This window comes from Pteropus alecto, unplaced genomic scaffold, assembly GCF_000325575.1.
Source record: "Pteropus alecto unplaced genomic scaffold, ASM32557v1 scaffold189, whole genome shotgun sequence".
In the NCBI taxonomy this organism is placed as follows: Eukaryota; Metazoa; Chordata; class Mammalia; order Chiroptera; family Pteropodidae; genus Pteropus; species Pteropus alecto.
Genome location: NW_006442117.1, coordinates 3,927,592 through 3,950,688, shown reverse-complemented (window position 1 = coordinate 3,950,688; position 23,097 = coordinate 3,927,592). Strand labels below are relative to the sequence as shown.

Sequence of the window (23,097 nt, the reverse complement as noted above, 5' to 3'; positions counted from 1 at the left end):
ACAATCTCCACAAATTGAGTTCCAGTCTGTCACCAAAGTTATTACAGTATTATTAACTATGTTCCCCACGCCGTACATTACGAGCCATGACTTGTTTATTTTACATCGGGAAGTTTGTGCCTCTGAATCCCCTTCACCTACTCAGCCCCTTTCCTCAACCCCTCCCCACTCTGGTAATCACTTCCTATATATGTGACTGTTTCTCTTTCGATCTGTTTATTTGTTTGTTTTGTTTTTTAGATTCCACATATAAGTGAAATTATACAATATTTGTCTTTCTCTGTCAAACTTATTTCACTTATCATAGTACCCTCTCGGTCCATCAATGTTGTTGCAAATAGTAAGAGATCATTCTTTTTTATGGCTGAAAATATTCTGTGTGCGTGTGTGTGTGTGTGTGTGTGTGTGTGTGTGTGTGTGTATTTAGCAATGGACACTTAGGTTGCTTCCATATCTTGGCTACTGTAAACAATTCTGTAGTGAATGTAGAGGTTCTTATATCTCTTCAAATTAGTGTTTTCATTTTCTTTGGATAAATACCCAGAAGTAGAATTGCTGGATCGTATGGTAATTTTATTTATAATATTTTGAGGACCCTCCATACTGCTTTCTATAATGGCTATAACATTGCTTCCTGATTTCAAAGTATACTGCAAGCCTATAGTAATCAAAACAGACACGTAGATCAACAAAACAGAATAGAGAGCCCGGAAATAAACCTATGCATTTTTGGTCAATTTATCTATAACGAAGGAGACAAGAATATAGTGGGGTAAAGACAATCTCTTTAATAACTGGTGCTGTGAAAATTGGACAGCTATACGCAAAAGAATGAAACTGGACCACTATTTTACACCACATACTAAAGTAAATTTGAAACAGATTAAAGACTTGAATGTAAGACTTGAAACCATAAAACTCCTAGAAGAAAACACAGGCAGTAATTAAGCTCTTTAACACCAGCCTTAGCAATATTTTTTTGGACCAGTCTCTTTAGGGAAAGGCAACAAAAACACAAATTAACTAACAGGATTACATCAGACTAACAAACTTCCGTGCAGTCAAGAAAGCTACCAACAAAATGAAAAGGGACTCACTGAATGAGAGATGATATCGGCAAATCATGCATCCGGCAAGGGGTGAATGTCCGAAATATATAAGGAACTCACGCTACTCAATAGCAAAAAAATTAATAATACTGCAATGACTGCGATTGGTTTCCAAATAAAACTAGAACTCAAAATGTGTATCGTTTGATCAGAACACATCCCAGCACAGACGCACGGCAAGGGCTTCCTAGACGCTTATTCGACAAGCTGTCACGGGCGCACTGTCCTAGAAATGTGCGTGGCGCTTGTCTGCACCCACACGGGTCACGAGACTAAAGGACGAACAGGCTCAAGGCTCCCTGCAGCTCTGCCCGTCAGACGCCCCTCAAACGCCCGTCACCCCGTGAGCGCCTCTCGCCAGTTCCCCGTCTTCATCGTCCTCCCTCCGCAAAGCAAGGGAAACAAACCGTTTTCCCTCAAAATGTGTCAGAGCTGGAACTAGATGTCGGCAAAACCGGACTTGCAACACCCCGAACCCAGCCGACTTCCAGGTTCACAGAGCCAAGGGTGCCGACCGCTTACTTCACCCGAGGTCAGTCAAACACAAATAATATTCCGATTGATGGCAACGGGAATACACTTTCTGTGAACGGCGCGGGCCTAACCAGCAACGCTCGATTTCTGATTTTTGTTTCGACCATCGTCCACTATGGTGCCTGGGATTTTTGGGAGTTGGTATTCGTGTAAATGTTACAATACCCCATTTCACATTTAATTACTTTTTCAATCTTGAAATAGAAAGTGTTCTGCACTCACATCTTTTCGTACTTCCACTGATTTCAATCTATGAACTTCTGTATATGATTATTCACTAAATAAGTTCGATTACATATATGTTGGCCTCACCACAAAAATTTTAAAAAAAAAAATGCCTTCATTGGTTAAACATAATCTTTTCTTCATTTTCCCATTTCCAGCCCCTACCCTCTGAAACTATGCAACGTCAATGAGACGCTGAACTGTTCTTTGTCTGTCTCTTTTCTCTTTTCCAACATGGTAAGTGTTTCTCAAATAATCGCTTTCATAAATATCAAAATAGGTAACCACAACCTCATTATGCAGCATTCTCATCGGATGCAAAATAAGGTCCATGGAATTTTGAATTCCTGATTACACTGCATTTACATGCTATTAATAAAATAATCCAGGAACAGGCTCTCACAATATCATGAACAAGATCAAGGGCACAAGGGAAGCCTGTCAAAACAAACCTGGTGAGCCACACTTGCACACGCCCCACCATTCCCCAACTTAGGGAGCTATTTATAAATCATCAGAGATATACATAGGCTTGTTTATAAGCAATTTTCCCGGATAATTTTCAATCCAAACTTCAAAGGGATGATTGGATTGACCTGTCATTTATCACATCACCAAGTCCATGATCGTACTTCCCATACTTACCAAGTACCTCTCAGAGGACACGCTCACTAAGATGAGGTCATCTCCGACTCGAACTTTCTCTCCTTCTGACCGCTGCTTCGAGGCCGGGTGGATGGTCCACCAACAAGCCTCACCTGCAGTGCAGGGGCAAGCGAAACACAGATATGCCTCTCAGTTTAAAACCGGTTTTCTTCACCAGTGACTCCAAAATAAAAGAGGGAAATGAAGTAAGTTTTCAAAATCAGTCTCCTTAAAATGAAATTGCCCTGTTCATGCGACCTTCAGAAATGTGAACTGTAATGCAAATTAATCTCTTAGACCGTGAAAATCAAAAGAATTAGGCCGAATTAGCTTAAGAAAAGACATACTGAAATGCAAAGCTTCTCGTAGAACTGGTTGTGACATTTTTGAGAAATGTGGTGTCTTTTTCTCCCACTAAGAATTGCTTAAAAACGATATTTATTTATGCCAACAGAAGGCCACTCATGTGGCCCTGCTTCGTCCTTGACACGATCACATTAGGACACTGTTCACGTTGTTCTCTGTAATAGTTTTTCGCCAGTTGATTTTTAAAAAGACTTGGGGTTTTGTGATGTGACAGTTGCATTATAAGAATTTAAAGAACTCTGTATTTTTGAGGGATGCTGATTTGAAATGGGTGCAATTGTTGTCATCTACATTTTTCTATCCTGTGCCTTATTTTATTTTGTTATTTTAAAATGTGGTAGTTTCTATTAATCTAAGGGTATGTAATAAAAAGATCTATGTATAATCAAATAATTTCTACAGAAGGCTATGTAATAAAAAGATCTATGTACAATCAAATAATTTCTTCTAGAACAAGTAAAGCATAATCCTTATAAACTATATATCCATTCTTTATTCTTCAGTCTTATTATCTAAGATAGAAACTTAGCATAGAATTCTTCAACTTGTTTCATAGTTCCTTTTAACACCTCAATGTAAGTTCTATCCAAAAATGAGAATGGTTTTACTGATATGATATAATCATTTTCATTCTCTCCCTTTGCCCAGCTTTATTATTTTTCCGAAACACTTTTTTTCTCTTCTTCCTAATTTCCCAGTGCCAGAATGTAAGCTCCATAATAGCAAGAACCATTCATGTTTTGTTTACTGGGTTTCCCCAGACACCAACATTTTTGTTTTCAATGCTCTGGCACTCAACAAAAATTCATTTTGAATAAATGAGGAGGTGAATTAGCAAATAACATTTCTTCAGCATGTTTAACGATCATCATAATCTGTGCCCTGAACTGCTTTTCTTACACACACTACAGAGTTACTCGAATGTCACCTTGCAGAATTCCTTATCTTCATTCACTCAATCCACATTTTTAGAGTTGTAGAGAGTTTTTCATTCATTCACTCAAACATTTATAAAACACTACTATTTGTCAATCATTGCTTTAGCAGCTGGGGATACATCGATAAACAGGGAAGAGAAATCTGCCTTCTGAGCTTAATTCTGATCCAGGCAGGTAACTCAGAAGCAGCAGCATAAGGGATCTGGGTGCAGGAAGAGGGACTGCCTTGTTGTTTTGACTATTTTGTAGTCATCTCAATGTATGAAAACAACTTAGACACTGTGCAAGTACTTCTGTTTTTCCATCCAAATCCATCACGAGAATAAGGTCTGAAGTTTAGTTTGAATATCCAGCTAATCGTGTGGTCATGACAAGCGATAAAAACAATGCGCACTTCCTGCTTCCACTACACACTTTCCTTAGAAAGTAAGTCGTTTTTTCCTGACTCCGCCCATGAGGACGTTCATCTAATGCACCTGATGGCCTCGTGATGACTCCTTCCACCCCCCGCCGTGTCTCTCTGCACGCAGCGTGGGCGTGGACCGCGGGACTCACCTGTCGTGTCTTCTTGTAAGCCAACATCGAAGGCCAGTTTATCAGTGGAAGACCGGGAGGTGGACAAGCAGCACAGATACTAAAAGACACAGAATCGGTTGCTGTCACAAAATGTTTACAGCCCGATGTCTGACTCTGACACGTAGCTCGGTGTCAGTCTATCTCTGCTGTATCCGTCTTTCCTTTTGACTACGGCTCCTTCTGCGCTGAGCCCAGGTTCTCACCGTGGGGCAGAATTGCCGCCTCCCCCCAGCATCCATCAGGAGTGACGTCATCAAGGACACGCAGTCTTCCTTCCCCTCCTAAGACTGGGGACACGTGAAGACAAGTAGCTGGGGACATGCCTGCACACCTCCCACCTCGTGTGCTGCGATGGCCACGAGCAACCTGATCTGACGCTTAGAAATCTTTCTCCCAAACAGAAATCTGAAAACTATTCATTCTTATCTCCCAGCTGCATTTTCGTTTTTAATTTTTGACTCTCGGAAACGCACCCAGATTTGCTGTGGGTGCGCAGCCTGTCGCCCGACTGAAGGGAGGTTTTGTCACGTGTCCACACGCGTGTGGCTCCATCATCTCCTCACCTCTTTTCCCTCCTTTTACGTTTTCCTAACTGAATATTCTTGGACGGCCACAGCGACAGGGGGGCGGATGCCACAGTTACCCCACCAAACGGGAGTAAGTTCTGCGGGCGGGAACTGGACAATTTACGACTCTATCCAGTGCCTAGAACGGTGCCTAGCACACAGCAGGTGCTGAAGAATATTCATCAAATGAATAAATGACATTTTTAGATGCAATTAGGAGCTCGAAGGGTGTCAGCAGGGCACGCAAGGCTGGACGGGGTGAGGGGAGCAGCCTCAAACCAGGTCTGCCGGCCACGCCCAGGCTCTCACCTGCCTGCTCTGTACGGTGTGGTTTTCATTAAAAAAAGACTCTCACATTTATTATTTCATGCAGTTTGTGTGTTTTGATTGCCACTGATAATGGAATTGTCTCTATGAAGTTCTAATGTGTGATTGCTGTATGCAAACAGGTTTTATCTATTTTTCTTGTTTCCAACCACTTTTTTTAAGGTGTCTTCTTTTACATTATTTCACAGTTGCTATGAGAGCCAGGATTTCCGTACAATGTTAATGGCATGTTCTAGTTTGTCTTTGTTTCTGTTTTGCCAAGAACGGCTTCAGTGTTTGACAATTATGTTTGCTATTGATGTGGCATTGACATTTTCTTCATCGTTGAGAAAATAATCATCAATGCTTAGTTTTTAACAGAAATAGGTGTTGGGTTTTATTAAAACCTTTTTATCACCTGTTAAAGTGATAACTTTTCTTACTTGACATATTTATGTGATGAACAGGAATGATTAGGTCATCATTAAAATCATATCCATACTTTTCCTGTACTTCTCTTCATGTACTTTTGAATTCCATTAATCAGACTTGTCACATCAATATTCACGATGGAGATTTAGTTTTTTGTGCGCGCGCGCGCACGTGTGTGTGTGTGTGTGTGTGTATTAGTATTGAGGCAATGCTTAGTCTCCTACCCTGGAGCAGTTTACATATTTTGGGAATTATCTCCTTCTTAAAAGGAATAGCCAATTATATTTATTTCCAGATATTGGACTATCATGTACTCACTAAAATTAGATTGATTAAGAATTTAAATAACATGTATAATGCTTAAGCTGTGATAACACGTTAAAAAATCAGGATATAAATTTGGTTATGTAGTAAGATCTCAATTATGAAGAAAATTTTTAAGAAAAGTTTTTTAATTTTTTAAAATCCCCAAGAGTTTTTCTCTCATGAATGTGATCATGAAGATTTTTTTTCTACTTTAATTCCCAAATCTTATAGAATATGTATTATTTTTATAATATAATGAAGCTTTAGAAGAACGGAATGAAACTTTTATATATTTGTATGAATTTTATCCATGTAAGAATAAAATGTATACGTATGTATAGCCCAATGGGTCATGTGGGTAACTGGGAGAAAGAAGGAGCTGATACAGGAAAAGAGAAGCAAACATCTGGTTAAGAAGGAAAAGAAGTTAGTGGAAAATTGACAGTGGAATTCACAGGTATTTTTTTGTTATCTTTCAGTAAGAATACTTTAATTCTTTAATAAATAAAGTATTTAAAACAAAGTCAGAAATGAGAAATAGATCTTATTTGACCGTTAACGCTTCTCCTAAAACTCGGTGACCGAAGTTAAGGAACTAAAAACAGGCGTCATGCAAAGACAGACTGAAGGACATCGAAGCTGACAAGGACAGTGCGAACCCGGGTGTCCAGGCTCATTGCTGCCATCGCTGAGATGCCATTGCCAATGCTTCCCAGTCACGGAGGCCCAGGCAGGTGGGCACAGTGGGTGGGCACAGCGCCCAGGAGCGGAAGCCACGCCACTCACCGTGCCCAAGGCCACTCACCACGCCCAGCGCCACTCACTGCGCCCAGCGCCACTCGCCACGCCCAAGGCCACTCACTCACCGCGCCCAGGGCCACTCACCACGCCCAAGGCCACTCACTCACCACGCCCAGCGCCACTCACTGCGCCCAGCGCCACTCGCCACGCCCAAGGCCACTCACTCACCGCGCCCAGGGCCACTCACCACGCCCAAGGCCACTCGCCACGCCCAAGGCCACTCACTCACCGCACCCAGGGCCACTCGCCGCACCCAGGGCCACTCACCATGCCGCTGCAGGAATGGCGCAGCAGAATGGCGTGTCCGTAGAGGAGCGTCCGGTGGCCGCCGCCCTGAGCAGTCTGCAGAGGGAGGGGAAAGGGTCGGCGAGAAAGGAAAACACAAAGAGCACAGTTAACAGAGGCGATAACTGCTGTCTTGTTCTCTAGGAAAACGTAAGAGCGGCGACAGACCCCGCGGTGCTGCGGACAGACGCCTGAGCCGGGAGGCGCCGCGTCCCGCTCCCGAAGAGCGAGCCCACTCGGCAAGCACGCACCGTAGGGGTTCCTGCGGCCCCAGGTACACCCCGTCTTCATGCCCCAGGAGCCCGGGGTGCCGGCCTTACCGCCCCCACCACGAGCTCCTCGGGGACAGGACCCGAGCTCTCGGCGCGAAGCCCTCGTGAACACTGTGCAGTGAGAGCCCACGGCAGGCTCCGGGCGCGTGAGCAGCGCCAGCCCAGGCGCCAGGGTGACCCTCCCGAATGTGGGGAGGAAAGGAGCCGGGCCGCAGCACTGGCTCCGGCAGAAACCGAACTGGATCCCCAAAACTGGGCCGGGAGACCGTGGGAGGTGCAGAAAGCCACGCCGAGGGGTGTGCGCTTTTCCCGGAGCAAAAGGAGGTCCTCGCGGGTTTTAAGGGTGAGACGGACGATATCGACCTATATATACCTTACGACGTGCAGAATAAAGTGCTTTAATATCAACTCTATCATATCTCTTTTACTAAGAAGATATCCACTCCCTACTGTTTTACATAATTTCTTAAGAGAACTTTATTTACATATGATGCTTTAAAGATCTCAGAGCCACTCTTCAAATAGATATTAAAAGGTATTAAAATTATAAGGAAAACTGCATTTTTAAAAGGGGAAAATCTCTTTTTCACATACTGAGAAAAAAGGGGAAAACGCTCCTTTGCGAAATTATGTTCTTCGGACTGAGGCCTTTCTTAGGGAGCGCTGTCCCGGCCTACCAGAACGACCTGTTACCTTGTCTGATTTGGGTTACTCGGAGAGGAGCTTAACTTTTCATACCAAACGTATTATTTCCAAAACTATGAAATCCAGCTGAACTTGAGTAACACTTGACAGTGATACCAGTCAAAACAAGATATTTTAAATGAAAATTTAACTAAAAGGTATTGAGCGTTCCTTTTACTGTGAAGCTTGCCTACACATTTCATATGCTTATAGGAATGTATATATGTGTCTATATTCAAACTGGTTAAGCTAAGAGATATTTTAGTGTCTGAATTTTTTTCAACTATAGATCTTACACGATTAGACAATTATAGATCTTATATTAGATATTTCCTCACCACTTAAACGATAATTTATGCCTCAGACTTAGTTTTAACAGAACTCTTGGAAAAGGATGCAAATAATTCACACTAAATTAACTTTGTTGCTAATCACGTCACGACACAAAGTGAACATAATTTCTGTCACAGGTCACAGTACTTTCCCTCTAACTTGTCATTCTAAATATTTCTCTAATGGGCTCTGATTCAGAAAAAATAAAATGTATAAATTCTACTCTTGGGCAGGTTGGGTACCTTGTTCATTCAACAAACATTTATCAAAAGAATTGTGGGGCGGGGGGAGGTGCATCCAACGGGGCAATTGGTTCTTTTCTGTTTTTTGACTCAGTCGACCATGCCGATCCTCTTGTTAAATGTGGCCGGATCCTTGTTTGAAGTGAATATTTATGGGCTTCCTCTGGTGATGGGAACTGCGGGTACTTTATGAGGGCGGCTGTCCCAAACACTGGCTGGCTGGCTGCCGCCGGGGTTACTCCTTCAAGGCGCTACAGCACCCCGCTCCAGGTGGGCTGTGGGCTGCCCAAGCGATTTCAGTGAGCGGACTGTCACTGCTGGCGACAGACATATCAAAGCGGCAGTAACTCAGTCCTCTGGAACGGTCTATTTTCCCTCTAGCCACCGGACCTAAACCCACGAGCACAATGATGCGAGCATAAGCCCTGGGAAGCGAGCCAGGCCAACCAGATCAGTCAGTCAAGCTAATGAGGCAGCAAGCGGAGGCTGGCCTGCCTTCGAGATCACTTCGGAGAAAATAACCTTGGCGTTTCTGCAAGTTAACATGTTAACTGTTCCTCGGAATCTAAAACAGGGGTAAAGTAGGCAGTGCTTTCGATTGCACCAATTAAAAAGGGAATTAGGAAATTAAATTTCATGTAACACAAATAAACCTTCAGTTCACATGAAGCCCACCTATACTTTAACTAGTCCTCCTAACTCTCCGTTAAATACTACACAAGAGAAACATTTTGCTATTTATTCGAAAAATATTTACTGGGTGTCTACTGCCTGAGAGGCGCACAGTTCCTGACACCGAGGGTATCAGGCAGAACAAGCTCACAGCCCGTTTTCTCTGCCTTGAGAACAAGTATTCTCTGAAAATTAATCATTCATTCATTCAACAATTGTAGTGAATCTCATGTAATTTCCTTCGAACTATTTGCAAACCATCAGCAGAGAAAATGAAATTTAAGAACTAATCCAATCCTTTGTGTATTTCTTAATACCTCCAACTATCTGATGGATTATCAGGTCCTTTTAGTAAAATTATTACCTGGAACTTACATGTCTTTCAAGTACATTTCCAACTGAAACTCAGGCCCTATCTGTCCCTGAAAAATGCTACTGTCAGTCCAGCACAGGTAGCTCCGCTCCAATGACTGGGTGAGCCTGTGGCGTAGTTGAGAGTCACCAGCCCTCCGGGTCCCTCTGCAGAACCTGGGCCCCTGAGAAAGCTCTGTTACACTCCTGCTGCTATGCAGTCCACCGTCTACGAGGGACTGTCACTCTCTTGAGAGAAAAAATACAACAATAACAACCACCATTTCCAAACCCCTCCCTCTAAACACGTCTGGCACTGCAGAGTCGAGCATCATGTAATAAAAGGTAAGATTGCACTTTTAAAAAGTATCAGTTAAAATTTTTTTCAGATCTCTGTGAGGGTTTGGTCTCGTTGCCGCTGAGATGACCTTCAGGGTTCACGTTACACAATAGAGTAAAAAAAAAAAAAACCCCATGAACCATAAGTGATTAAAAAGTTCCGAACACATTCAAACAAAACCTAAGCAACATTTTATTATCAACTTACTATTATTAGGCATTCCTATTCCCCAATTAGGGGACTCATATTATAAAAAAAAGCTTTGATGTAGATGTTCTATATTTACATTTATTTAGAATAATATGCATTAATAATAAGGCATAATTTATTCATCTGTTATCCTTCTCTGTGGGGAGAGGGAGAAATTAGATCATTGCAGCTGCATTTGAGGTATTGCTGTCACAAGCTTAAAACGTAACAGCAAAAGAGCATAATACATAAAACGAGAACAGTGATGCTAAGATCGAATAAAGAGGTTTGCACACCCATGGAAATTCCTGGCTCTGTGTTTCTGTTGTTTGAGATTTTTTTGGCTCCGTGTTTGTTAAATACATGTTTATACTATATATTTGCTTATTAACATGTCTTTAGTATTATTGCCATTTAAAACTAACATCTAACTATTTTAAGGTTTTCTGTTTTTCTAATCATTTTTTGCACAAAAATGTTATGTTAATCAGTGTAAGACGTTTCTCATAAGTCCAAGCCCTTATTATGTAAGAATTTTTTTTTAATAAATCAGACTCTGCGGGAGAACTTTTCTATACCCCTTGCCTGCTGTAACCTAACATGCCATCTTGGACGTGTAAGGATAGACTCTTAAAAGCAGGCATTACAGGATGTGATTCCACAGTGTAGCGGTTAGCACATCTGCTTTACACGCAGAAGGTCCCGGGTTTGCACCCCAGTAAAGCCACAGTCTACTGCTTTACAAGCAGAAGGTCCTGGGTTTGCACCCCAGTAAAGCCACAGTCCGTGGTCTACGGCCATGCCACCCTGAACGAGCCCAATGTCTAATCTTAGAAGCTAAGCAGGGTCAGTCCTGGTTAGTACTTGGATGGGAGACCACCTAGGAAGACCAGGTGCTGTAGGCATAAATAATAACAAAATTTTAAAGAAGCATGCATTACTGCAGGAAACACTAAGCTACATTGCAGAAATTTAAAATAATGGACAACGACAAAAATACATTTGCCTTAAAGAACTTCTTTCACAGTACTCAGACATTTAAGTTTACCTTCAAATACTAATAGTAATATCTGGGCAATGAGTTGTTTCAGGGAGAAAAACAGAAATGTCTGTCCATGTGTAAGTCTTCCCATCAGCTGAGAATGGCCTCGCCACGCAGATGTGCACAGCACAGGACTGCTGAGCCTTGCCTTTGGTCTTCCTGTGGGTCCCTAACGGCAGGAGACACTCAGCCAGCCCTGCCACCTTCAATAGCGAATCACTACCCAGTTCCCAGGAGGTTATAATAATCAATGGGAAATCTGCCTTCAGGACAAAGTAACCAGCTGACAAAGCCAGTTGAACGTCAAGACAGCCACTTGGCACTGGAGGGCTTACTTGTGATGGTGTCTTAACCAAAAGTCTCCTGAGGGATAGATCAGGGCAGTGACAGGACTAACCAATCGCTGTTTAGCACCTATGGTGGACACGGCCCTGCCACAAAGAAGCTCTGTCTGGCTCTAAGAGGCTAGACATCTGTCGGGGAACAACACCCAAAGCAGATCGGGATTGGAGGCGAAAGCTGAAGAAAGGTGAGCATCCTTCTCCTTCTAAGTGGTTTAAAGTCTAATTTCATGCATCTATCCTCCACTTCATCAAACTCTAACCTTCCCAAGGGGTCCGGTGCCTGTGTGGAAACAAGTCATTAGGCTTCTGGTCTTGTCCTTAAAAGGATTCAGAGCCTAATTACATTATCCTAAGGTATGTCGCCTGGTTTGAACTGATTCTACATCCTCTTTCTAATTGCATTGATTTTGATATGAATCTGCTCTCACGAAAGATCCTGTGTTCCAGGCAACTAACAGATCCATTCGCCCTTCTCCAAGGGGAAGGAGACGTGGTACTGGGTAAGGGCTTGAGATGATTAAACGAGTACGGTGAACGCAGACTGAGCAAGAAAAATGGAATATTTCAACCTGAATCTTATTAGTTACTTATTAATATTTTCAAGGAGAGAAAACGATTATGTCTTGCTGCTATTTGTAAATTTTTCCAACCAAAACCCTTGTTTCACAATGTGTCTAAATGAGACATCGATGTCCCCTCTTCTCAACGTAATGATAATATTTTCTGCTGAAACATAACAGTGGCAGTCGTTTGAAATTTTGGAAAATGTTTTGCGTCCTTGTTGATAGACGGCTTTGAATTACTGTTCTGCTCTGTCGTCCTGTCCAAACTGTCAAATTCTTAACGTGAATGAACAGACTCACTTGTCGGCACCACACGCTCCAGGTTCGGTCTCGTAAAACAGGAATGACTGAGCTACAGCACGCGGGACTGACGTGAACACTCTGCTTCCTTCTCGATCTACACCAGAATTGCGATCTCACACTCTTCAGAGTTGATATCTTTTGAAATGAAATTCTTTTGCAGTTTTAAGTTACATTAGGCCTGTATTAACCGAATACGACAAATTTCTCGATGTCGCTTCTCAGCTTTTAAGATAAAAATTAAATGTTGATGATACAAAACTGAAACAAAAACGTTCTACGTTTTGTCCCCAATCGTGACATTCTGCATCTCCTCTCCTACCACGTTTTCTTCAAGGACTTGACCAGTGTGCTTTAGTCTGTTTTAGTCTGTCTCGTTCTAAAACCTTTCAAAATATATTTTTTAATTTGGTTGAGAAATGAAAAGGAGTTGAATTATTTCCACTTCTCCTGGAGTAACTAATCCTATAGTAGCTTCTAGGAGCCTTTTCTAATTCCCAGGGTAAGAATTTCCTACTGTAGTCACACAGAAGTGCTCGAACAATGTAAACGGCCAACGTAAACCCCACGGTGACGATTCTAAACGGAGAGCTACTAAAAAAATCTGTTTCAATGGAGAAATTCCGAACATTGGCTAAATAAAACTTACTGTGCTACAACATGACCCAAAGATGTCAAACATGTTTGTTAAGGTAACAAATCTAACCATGTGATTTATTTATTTAAACTCAAAAGTACCAAAGTTTGATTTAATTTTTAGAAACCTTTAAAATGTGAAGAAAAGTGTCATGAATTCAAAAATTAAATCAAACTTAAAATGTACAAAGCATTACATGTATAGCGGATGATCCAATGTCTTACCTTCATCATGAATTTCTGTGGGGGCATAAAGAAAAGAGAGAAAATATTAACTGTATAGTATTCAAAAGACGTTTTTTAAAATATCTCTTATTTCTAAAGATTTCATTGTTCTGAATGGAGTTACGTGAACAACAAACATACAAAAACACATTCATTGTGTTGTCAGAACAAGCTTAGTATCAACTACATGCTAGAGAAAAGCTTCAACAAGCAAAACTCTTTTAAACGTGTTTTACATTAGTTCTTCCCTTTTTTGTGAAAACGTGCTACTCTACTTTAATGCGTGATTCAATTTACATTTCTAAGCACCAAAAAAACAAAGGTATAATTTAAAGTAACACTCTGAAAACGCTTTACATCTGTTTGTCTTGTGCATAAAAATGCAGTGATATAAATTGCAACATAACAAATTTTAGTAAAAATAGTGGATTAGAAACAGGTAAGGCAGACCTTCAGCTAAGCATGCTCCGATGAGCTGCTTGTATTGCATGCAAAGTAACAGTAAGCATCCACCAGACACGCCTACTGTGAGACGCAAATTGCAAAGAGAAAAATCACAAAACTTATTTTTCTTTTAAAATGAAATAGCCTTTTCTCATGATTTCCATTGTAATGGCTCTTTCATTTCTTCTACATCAAAACATAATATGTACATAGATTCTTTCATTTTTCTTTAGGTCCACAAAGTTTTTTTCACTTATTCCTAGGAGATGTACACAGATGAAAAAGAGTTCAGAAGGAAAAAATGACATTACTTTTCGAAACCCAGGGCTAAATTACTTGTCACGAGCATCTCAATACCACAGAGAAAAAAATACACGTATCCACATTAGTTTTACAGAAATCTAATACAGTTTTCTAACATAGATATTTCTAAGTACCACAATTGTTTCTCTAAAACATACATACGTGGTAATGTGCCTATTACTCAATGGCAATTCTATTGTGACTGATTTTTTTCATTTTAAATGCTATAATTTTAAGAAAAAATTGTAAAAAACAAACAAACAAACAAAAAACACATTTCATTCTCAGCTTGAAAATACAGGCCGTTTAGTTACGTTTTTGTAACTGATAACAATGGGAAATGAACTGTCCATGTCCAAACTGAATAATCACATGCCTGCACGTGACAGCTAGTGACACAGATATCGCTAAATGAAGAATTTGGAACAATTACTTTTTCAGCTTTCATTCGAAGAAAAACAAAAATCCAAAATTTTGCTACGGAGCATGGTTTATAGCAGATACTTCTTTCATGAGATAAACCTGCTCTAGGTTTTGAAGATTTTTTCTTTCAGAAACATTCTAAGTCTGATTTTGTCAGTTACCTAAGCTGAATTCCTTTATACTCATAGTAAGTAGAAAGAAAGACTGGTCAGTAGAGTTCCTGAGGCCTGCCAGCCATAATTTTTAAGTTGCATTGGACTGGAGGAAGAGCACATCATAGAGGGGGGTAATCTGTAGATGTGATAAAACAGAATGAATATTAGAAATGAGCAAACGCTCAAATATCCATCTACAGAATGAGGAAGAACAGCAGATGTGATGGACACACATTATTTTAAAAGATAATCAAGAACATTAAAGATTATTTGAACCATTATTGAGATTAATTTTTTGGATGAATCACTTATTTTGGTCGATTTAGCTTAAGTGCTAAACACTACCAAAGTTACAACATTATGAGATTTTCAAAAGGGATCACTCCAGGGCCAAGAGGAAAGCAAAATACATTAAAGCAAAAAGGTAAATATTTTAATCTCAGTGTAAACACTGCTTAGCTATGATAAAAAGCAACAGAAAAAGAATAACAATAATAACCTCTTAAAAGATGAGGACATGAGAAAAAGGAGAAAAGAAACTCATGCATATAAACAAATATTTTTTTAAATAGCCTAAATTTTAGATGTAGAGAATATCATTTTTATGCTTACGGTAAGTTCAATACAAGGATTATTTGGTGTATTTCCGTCATGAAAATTTCATTAGATAAGAGCTGAATTTCATTGGACAAGATACAGAGATGACTGCAAAGCCCCTGAGCCCAGGAGCCAGCACGGATTCTCAGAAGGAATGCTGGGAGGGTGATCAATCGGCACAGAAACACAGAGGGGGGATTTTAGTTCTTCAGGGTAAAACTACAAATGGCAGTAACTCAGTGCCTCGGGTTTAGTTTAATTACTTCAGAAATGCAGGTCAGATGAAGCTTCAAATGTGAGCAAGAGTCGGGGGCATGACCCTCTCCCCGTTACGCTCCGGTAACATAAAAAACAGGAAGGAAATCGCCATCCTTATGTTTTAACTCAAGTATAGATGGCCCTGGGAGTCTAATGGATGACGAAAAGAAGCAGAATGATAGTCTTTGGCCTAAGAGCGTGCGCCCCTTGATCCACGAGATCTGAAAGACCTAAGGGGTTTTTGAGCATAAGCAACTGATTATGCGAAGAAAAATCAAATAGCAATACTTTATTCTGAAGATTGTAATCAAACACTGGACATCAAGAGAATGCATAATTATATTCAAGCTATTACTGGTACAAAGAAAGAAACAGTAATTCAGGTGATGTAAAAAGCTCCTCTACCATAATCAGCCCTTTCGGTTGAATTTTTTAACTGTTGTTTCAGTTTTGTGAAACGAAAACTGATTTAAAAAATTAATACTTCTACACATGGATTTGTCTTAAAAGTCTTAAACATCCCTTTACTGAAACGTCTTCTCAAAAATTATAAAGATAAGGAATTAGCAACAAAGCAACAAAATAAACATTTGGGGGCTATTATAAAGAATTACCGAATGCAACAATCTAAGAGACTAGGTCAAAATTCGGGCTGAGGAGCCCTTGGGAGTGGGGGGTGGAAACCCCAAGCCTGCACACGAAACATCCATCAAACTGAAGACTCTTTTGTCATCTTTTCTCTCCATGTATCAAGATGCTGAGAGTCTCCTTAATCTCCCAGCTGGCAACCTCTCCTTTATCAGCGAGGATAACCAGGGGGACTTCATCGCGCTGAGAAAAAGAGAAGTTATTTCACCACCAAAGATGTAGGTTTGTTGGCAAGGATTTTAAACTGATGATGATTAATGATGCTCCCAACAAATTTTAGGGAACGAAACTTAAGATTAACAATTTCAAGTTCCAAGCATATGTCAGTATATACTATGAACCAGTACACGTGGATATACATTTGTGACAAACCTTGACTATTCCTCTAATAATAAAAACGTCCCCTGTAAACGCTTCACTTTCTAGCATCCCCCGACTAAACACGTCCAAGGCTGCGCTGATGGACATGCTGACAGAAGCCCCAGAAAGCATCTGAAAAGGGCTCGGTTTTCAGCCCACGAAAGAGCCATCGGATGTATGAGGACACGGCCCATGGCAACGCCAGTCCATCACTCGCATTAACGGCCATCGCTGGCATCTGGTTCCACGTGCACGCTGGCGTCCAGAAAGAATTCAGTGTGTTTTGGGGCAGACTGGTGGCAACTGTTGTCTTTTCAAGCGATCGACAACTCCGTACGGAGAGTATTAGACTGTCTTTGCTTTGAGTGTCACGAATTTGACAGAAATGCGTATAAATAATTATCTAGTTCTTTTTAGAGGGTAAAGGAAAACAAACACGTCTGCCACGCTACGGTGAATCCTCACGCTTCATCTCTGTGACCTGCGTTTATAAATCACGGAGCTGAGCTACCGCCTTCAGGGCCAAGTAGGAGCGCTGCCTGGCTGCAGGATCATAGCGACCCGAGGACGTATAAATCACGGAGCTGAGCTACCGCCTTCAGGGCCGAGTAGGATCATAGCGACCCGAGGACACAGGGCACCTGCCCCAAACGCAGAACGCCTCCTGCATGCGAGACGATTCTCTGCATCGGGACGGAGAAGAGTCTGCAGTCTTTAAACCGCATCGCACATGAGCCCCGATGCCATGAGAACGTCTCGGACCCTCACTCACTAACAGTAGCTGTGTGTCAAAGTGCATTATTTTTAAAAGCTACTATAGAGCTAGGAACATTTGAAAGGATTTTGTATTTTAACAGATACAACGACATAATTTTAAAAAGAATAACTAGACGTACGAGAAATTATTCAGTCTACAGACTGTGCTTCATATTCAACAATATCACAATCTTTTTCACCCTTCTGTTGTCCCCCGGTCCACCCATGGTCGCCCATGCCAGGCCTCCATGCTAGCAGTTAGGGGCGCCGAGGGGCGGGGCGGGTGGAGCAGATGGAAGTCCGGTTAATCCCTTTTAATGCAGGACTCACAAACGTTATTCCCTCTGGAAGAGCAGCCTTTGATTATTCAAGGGCTCATGATGAAACTCGAATGCTCAAAGACACTCAGAGACATGGGGCAAGAGACAGAGAGAAAGGTTATTAAGACAGACTCACTGAATTTTGATGAAGTTATCCAGAATCATGCCATCTAAAAATGTTTAAAGAAACCATTTTATTCAGCAGAGTGGGCAGCTGAGAATCCACTGGCTGCTCTTAGCAGACCCCAGCGCCAGTCTGTCAGCTTGGCGAGCAAACGGACGGTTTCTCAGAGAGAAGGGCCCCTCCCCAAGCTGGCCCTCAGCGCAACCCTGGCGAGGGTGGCTTTGGGGATACCTGTGTCCCTGGGAGCTGGCGTCTGACTGTGCCTAGAGATAAAGAGGCAGCAGACTGGCTTAAGTGGCCTGTGCCAGGACAGTAGGGACACTGCCACAGGTCGCTGACGCCCACGCTACAAAGCCAGCCTGGGACTGTCTTCGGTGCCACCAAGCAACTCAGGGCCCACAGCGGGGAGCAAAGGCAGCTTCCCGGGGCCTCCTGCCTGGCGAGGCAGGAGACAAGTTAATTTGAACTTCAGAGTTCTCCGGTCACACAGGGACGGACACGTTAATTACTGCAATGAGACTTGTGTGACTGAAATGACTGGGGCCTTTTAATGAGTGAATCAAGCCACGGCCAGAGGCTGCAGGGTGCTGGTCCGCCCTGCGGCCAGGCCAGGAGGACCCTGCAGAACTCGGGGAGGTTTCCGCTGGGATTGCCACAGCCCATCCCCCACACCCGTGCCGGGAAACAGGAACAAGTCATTCCCTGTGGCTAAGACCTCGGGGGACCTAAGGATCAAAGGCTGGGAACCCCAGGCAGGCCCCTCACTCCCCATATTCTTACCTTTCCAGCCACATACTCTCCCCCTTCCTCACTGTGTCCACGTCAAAGGAAATGGGTTGACAAAGTCTTTTAAACTGTAACTCACAGGAACTAAAGAATGACACAGGAACTGAATTCCCTGAACACTCACCCCACTCGAGGCCTTTCCATGTCTCTCTCCCTCGGTCTCACTCCGCCTCCAAGAGGGGACCACACCCCGTGCAGAGTCGCCCCTGTCCTAATCAACTCTCCTTTCGACTCAACTCTGAATGCTCTCCTCGCTCTCCACCAAAGGCCCCCGCTTCTCTCAGAGCGGGGCTTGTTCCCCCCACCACCACCCTCGGGGACATGTGCCCTGTCCTGCATCACGTCCACTGTTTGAACAAGAGAAAGGTCACAGGACTCTTCCTAATTCAACCCAAGAGACAGAGGAGGCCCAGCCCACGGAGCGGGGAGGCAGGCGGGGTGTCGAATTGTCCTCTGTCACCCTTCAAGTCACAGAAACAGGTGACGAATTCTACCTGCTACTCCCTGGCTCCTTGGCTCCCCCCTCTCTCTCCTCAACAGATGAGGAAATGGACCACGGACCACACTCTTAACACAATGTGGCCACGTCGCAGTGTGTCACTCCACTGGTCCCCAGAGGGAGCTTCCAGAATCCTGCACCTGCACCTTTCCTCACGCTGTCATCGCTCACCTGCACTTTTTAAGATTGTATGACTGCATGTCAGGCACGAGCAACAGAGGAACAGAGGAACAGGGGCCCAGCCCAGAGACCGCCCAGCGACCACCCCACTGGCAGCTAGAGGATTTCTCCTGCATCCCCAGGGACAAAGGACAGGAGGGCCATAGTCTTAGCTGGCTTAATCTGGCCATAGATGCCTGCGCGGAAGGAACTACCCTAATTTACCTACAATTTAAGCTTCATTATAATACTATGTTTATGCCTGGAAGTTTATGGATCTAATTATAACAGACTGAATTCTGGGTAAGCACATGCACAGCAGGCAAAGGCTTATATAGCAGCCAGGTGTCAAGCAAAATGACCTCACTTGCCAATCACCTAGGAATGCCTCTGGAACCACCCATCACGGCCCAAATACAAGACAGACATTCTCACTTATGAGCTCGCCCCCTCTCTCTCTCATCCTTTTTGCTGGTTACAGTGCTGGGACCATGTGCCTCCTTGGGGCATTCTCTGTCTTTCTAAAATATACTTTTAATAAAAGTGTTACATCTCGATGGCTTGTGATTCTTCACTGTGTCACCTGAGGAAGAGCTGAGGGAAAATATTAACTACACTTCTGCGAAGTCGTTACCCCTCTCCCTACCCCCTGCCCATCTGCCCCAATGGTGACGTTAACGACCTTCCTCTACAGTACCTGAAAAAACGTAAGAGCTAAGCAGTAGGATTTTAAGATTAAACAGTCAAGATTCTTGATAAAAGATATATAATATAACCAATAATGAATTTATATGGTCCTAGGGATGGAAAGTATTTAAATATCCCCCATTTCAGATTAAGCAAAACCAGAAACTTATAATGTTCTCACGAGAGATCTGTAAAATATTTGTTCATTACACCATAGCTGTTATTTTGAGAAGCGTGGCTCAAAAGGCCCACAACATAGCGGTTATTTTGAAAACTAATAGTACAAGCCACACTAGGAAGCCATACAAAAAGATTAGAGGCAACAGCAAACGTGCACTCGTTTAAATCACAATTTCTTTGCAAACACATGGAGACACATACCCATTTTTCCACATCAACTTGCTGTGGAAAGAAAAAGCCAAAATAAATAACAAGTAAACCAATAAATACCTAGCGATGTTTCAATTGCTGCCATTTAAATAAATTGAAATGTGGTCCCTGAACCAAAATCTACATCCACTTCGAAAGGATAAGAAACAGTACTCAAACTTTTAATTAATAACATTAAGTCTCAAAATCTCAATTAAGTCAGTAATCAAAACTTCAAAAGGCATTAGGCTCGAAAGGCACCAGGTACATGAAATAACTATAATCCAATATAATCAAAAGCAAACGTGAACATTTACCTAATTCTCAAACCTAACAGGCCTCCTGACTAAGGAAGCACTGTTCTCCTCTAACGGCAAGAATCTATTTAATGAAAAAGGTCAATTAAGAAATACAGCATCTAAGTCTAAATCTCTCAAAAAATAAAAGTAAAATTCCTCTTACCCTAATCTTTTTTAGCATTATATAAAATTTCACAATGTAAAAGAAGACATACCTTGCCAAATAGATCCGAAATTACATCAGAATTGAATTATTTTTAAAACTATATTTACTAAGGAACATATGCTGGTCTCAATCATTATAGGACTTTTAAAAATAAGCGAATATAACTATATTTGAAATTAAAATAGAACAAATAAAAAGCTATATATCGACAAAGACTGTTTTCTACAATGTAACAGGATTCCTAGCAATTCGATCAGAATACAAAGCGTTCAACACTAAAGGACTCGCTCATCTCAAAGTTTCCTCAGCCGCCTCCCTCTGACAGCGCAAGACTGGGATCCCGTGAGAACTGAGGTTCACGTCAGACTCCTCATGCATTTAACTCTATTCATAATTTTCTGCCTTAGAAAATTCATTAATCAGGTAAGATGCTAACGTTATGTAGACAGAGACTAGGGGCCATGCTAAGAATCTCCATCCCTGGTAATCAAGTTCCTAGAAGGAAATGTGCATAAAATACCACGTACAGAGTGATTATTTTTAAAACGTTGTAAAGAAATGGAGAAAGAACAAATTAAATATCCAGGGGAAATTGTTCTGAAGCCCTGGTGAAATTCAGTAGGTTCAACAGGCCACTTAAAACAGACGGTTCTGTGATATGTTCATTCAGCGATATATTCGTCCTCTTGAAAATCTACTCTAAGTCTACTCCTGATCTGTGCATTTTAAAAACGCACAATTGTTATCTAAGAAAGAACAATTTACTGAATGGAAAAGCCTGGTTTTCACTCTAAATTTGTCAGAAATTTAGCTGTTGTATAAAGTTCAAGTCCTCATTTTAAACATTAACTTATTAGAGTGATGAATCTATTTCTTTAGATCATGGGGCAAAGCAATTTCTTTAATGTCTAGTATACTGCAGTTATCATTCACTTTTCTACCTCAAAAAGGACAAGTTCTTATATTCATTCTCTTCCAAAAAAAAAATGTAAAGTAATAAGTGAAATAATTTCCTTCTCATATTTTTCAGGAAAATAAGATGTCATCTATTTAGTGATTATAACGATTATCAGAAACATTCTCCCATCATTATTTTCACTTCTAGATGTTAACGTTCACATACACACACGCATCGGTTCAAAGATAAAGTGTGGTGGGATGTTTCCAGATGAGTCATGCTACTGGAATTAGTAACTGAAGCTCAATGATCTATATTACAAAGAGAAACAGTTTCCTAAGCAGCACGAAAGTAGCAATAATGTTACAGACTCAATAACCAAATACCTAAGGAAAGGCTTAAAAACAGCACGTTCTGGCTGAATTCGGGCTCAAAGCACTAGACAAGACAAATGGCCGGCAGAATGAGAAGGCCGACTAAAGTGCAATACAGCTGTAACTATCCATAATGATGCGGAGAGATTTTGTGACACATCTCTTATGAATGTTAACAAGAATCATTTAATCAAATGCCTACAAACAGTGAAGAGGAGAATGATTTATATGGAGCTAATCAAGAAAGGGAAATAAAACTTCACAATAAACTTGACCAATTCTAGAGTTTACACAACCACCAGATCCATAAAGCATCGAAGACAAATAAACATTTATTCCAGTAACTTGTTTTGGGGTTTTCAAAAGCTATATTGTTTCCATTAATTCAGAGAAAAAAAAATTTTAATATCTGTATGAAATTCTATTTAACATTTTATCGTATTAAGACTGAGAAATGGGCAAGTTTATTTTTCAAATAAAAACGAAATTCCTTTAGGAAAAACAAAATAATCATTTAAATACCATAGAGGACATAAGGTAATAATACGAAAGTAATTAATTTTAAATTATATCGTCACACGAAAAGTAGAACTTTCATATGACATCTCTATCTTTGCATTTGCATTTTAATTAAATCGGTTTAGGGCATGTAAACATGAACAATTCCATAACCTAAAAGAAAAAGGTCGGTTGCTTCCTCCAACGTACTTCACTCGCTTTGCTGTTTAAGGTGGAGAATTTTATTAGTATTAAATATAAAGGTCCCAGGTTAAGTAGTCACTCTGGGCCAGGCTTGCAGCAAAGCCCTTCGCATGTCGTCTCACTGTCTGCATCATACACAGAAGGAAACACAGAACGTATAAGGGCACTACGATTCTTCCATAACAACGAAAGGGGCACACGGCTCCCACAGGATGGATGGAGCTTGACCTTGAAATTAGGTCTCTGACTTCAAAGCCCCCACTCTCCCAAACCGGCTCTATGTACATCAGATCCAAGAGACATCATCCTTTTCTCCTTTGGTTTCAGATTAGTCTGATTTAATTTGGTCTTGCTCAGCAGCCTACTTCCTGGTACCTGCCACCTCAGACGACATCAAGATAAGAGAAGTAAAATGCACCTAGAGATTCTTGTAACATTGAGATGTTATTTAGTTTCACTTGTTCAAACAGCATGTCTGGATTTTTGCA

General features: G+C 41.5%; 1 protein-coding gene and 1 pseudogene across 1 annotated transcript in view; one reads left to right on the top strand and one right to left on the bottom strand.

Annotated features, from left to right (window-relative positions):
• The window catches only part of RYR2 (ryanodine receptor 2), a 561,319-nt gene that overhangs the window by 303,247 nt on the left and 234,975 nt on the right, over positions 1 to 23,097 (bottom strand). Inside the window, 5 exon segments of the mRNA XM_025039067.1 lie at positions 2,514 to 2,626; positions 4,373 to 4,451; positions 7,072 to 7,146; positions 13,283 to 13,297; positions 20,183 to 20,203. Of these exon segments, the coding sequence (XP_024894835.1) occupies positions 2,514 to 2,626; positions 4,373 to 4,451; positions 7,072 to 7,146; positions 13,283 to 13,297; positions 20,183 to 20,203 (303 nt within the window).
• Positions 10,962 to 11,077, top strand: LOC112470083 (annotated as a pseudogene).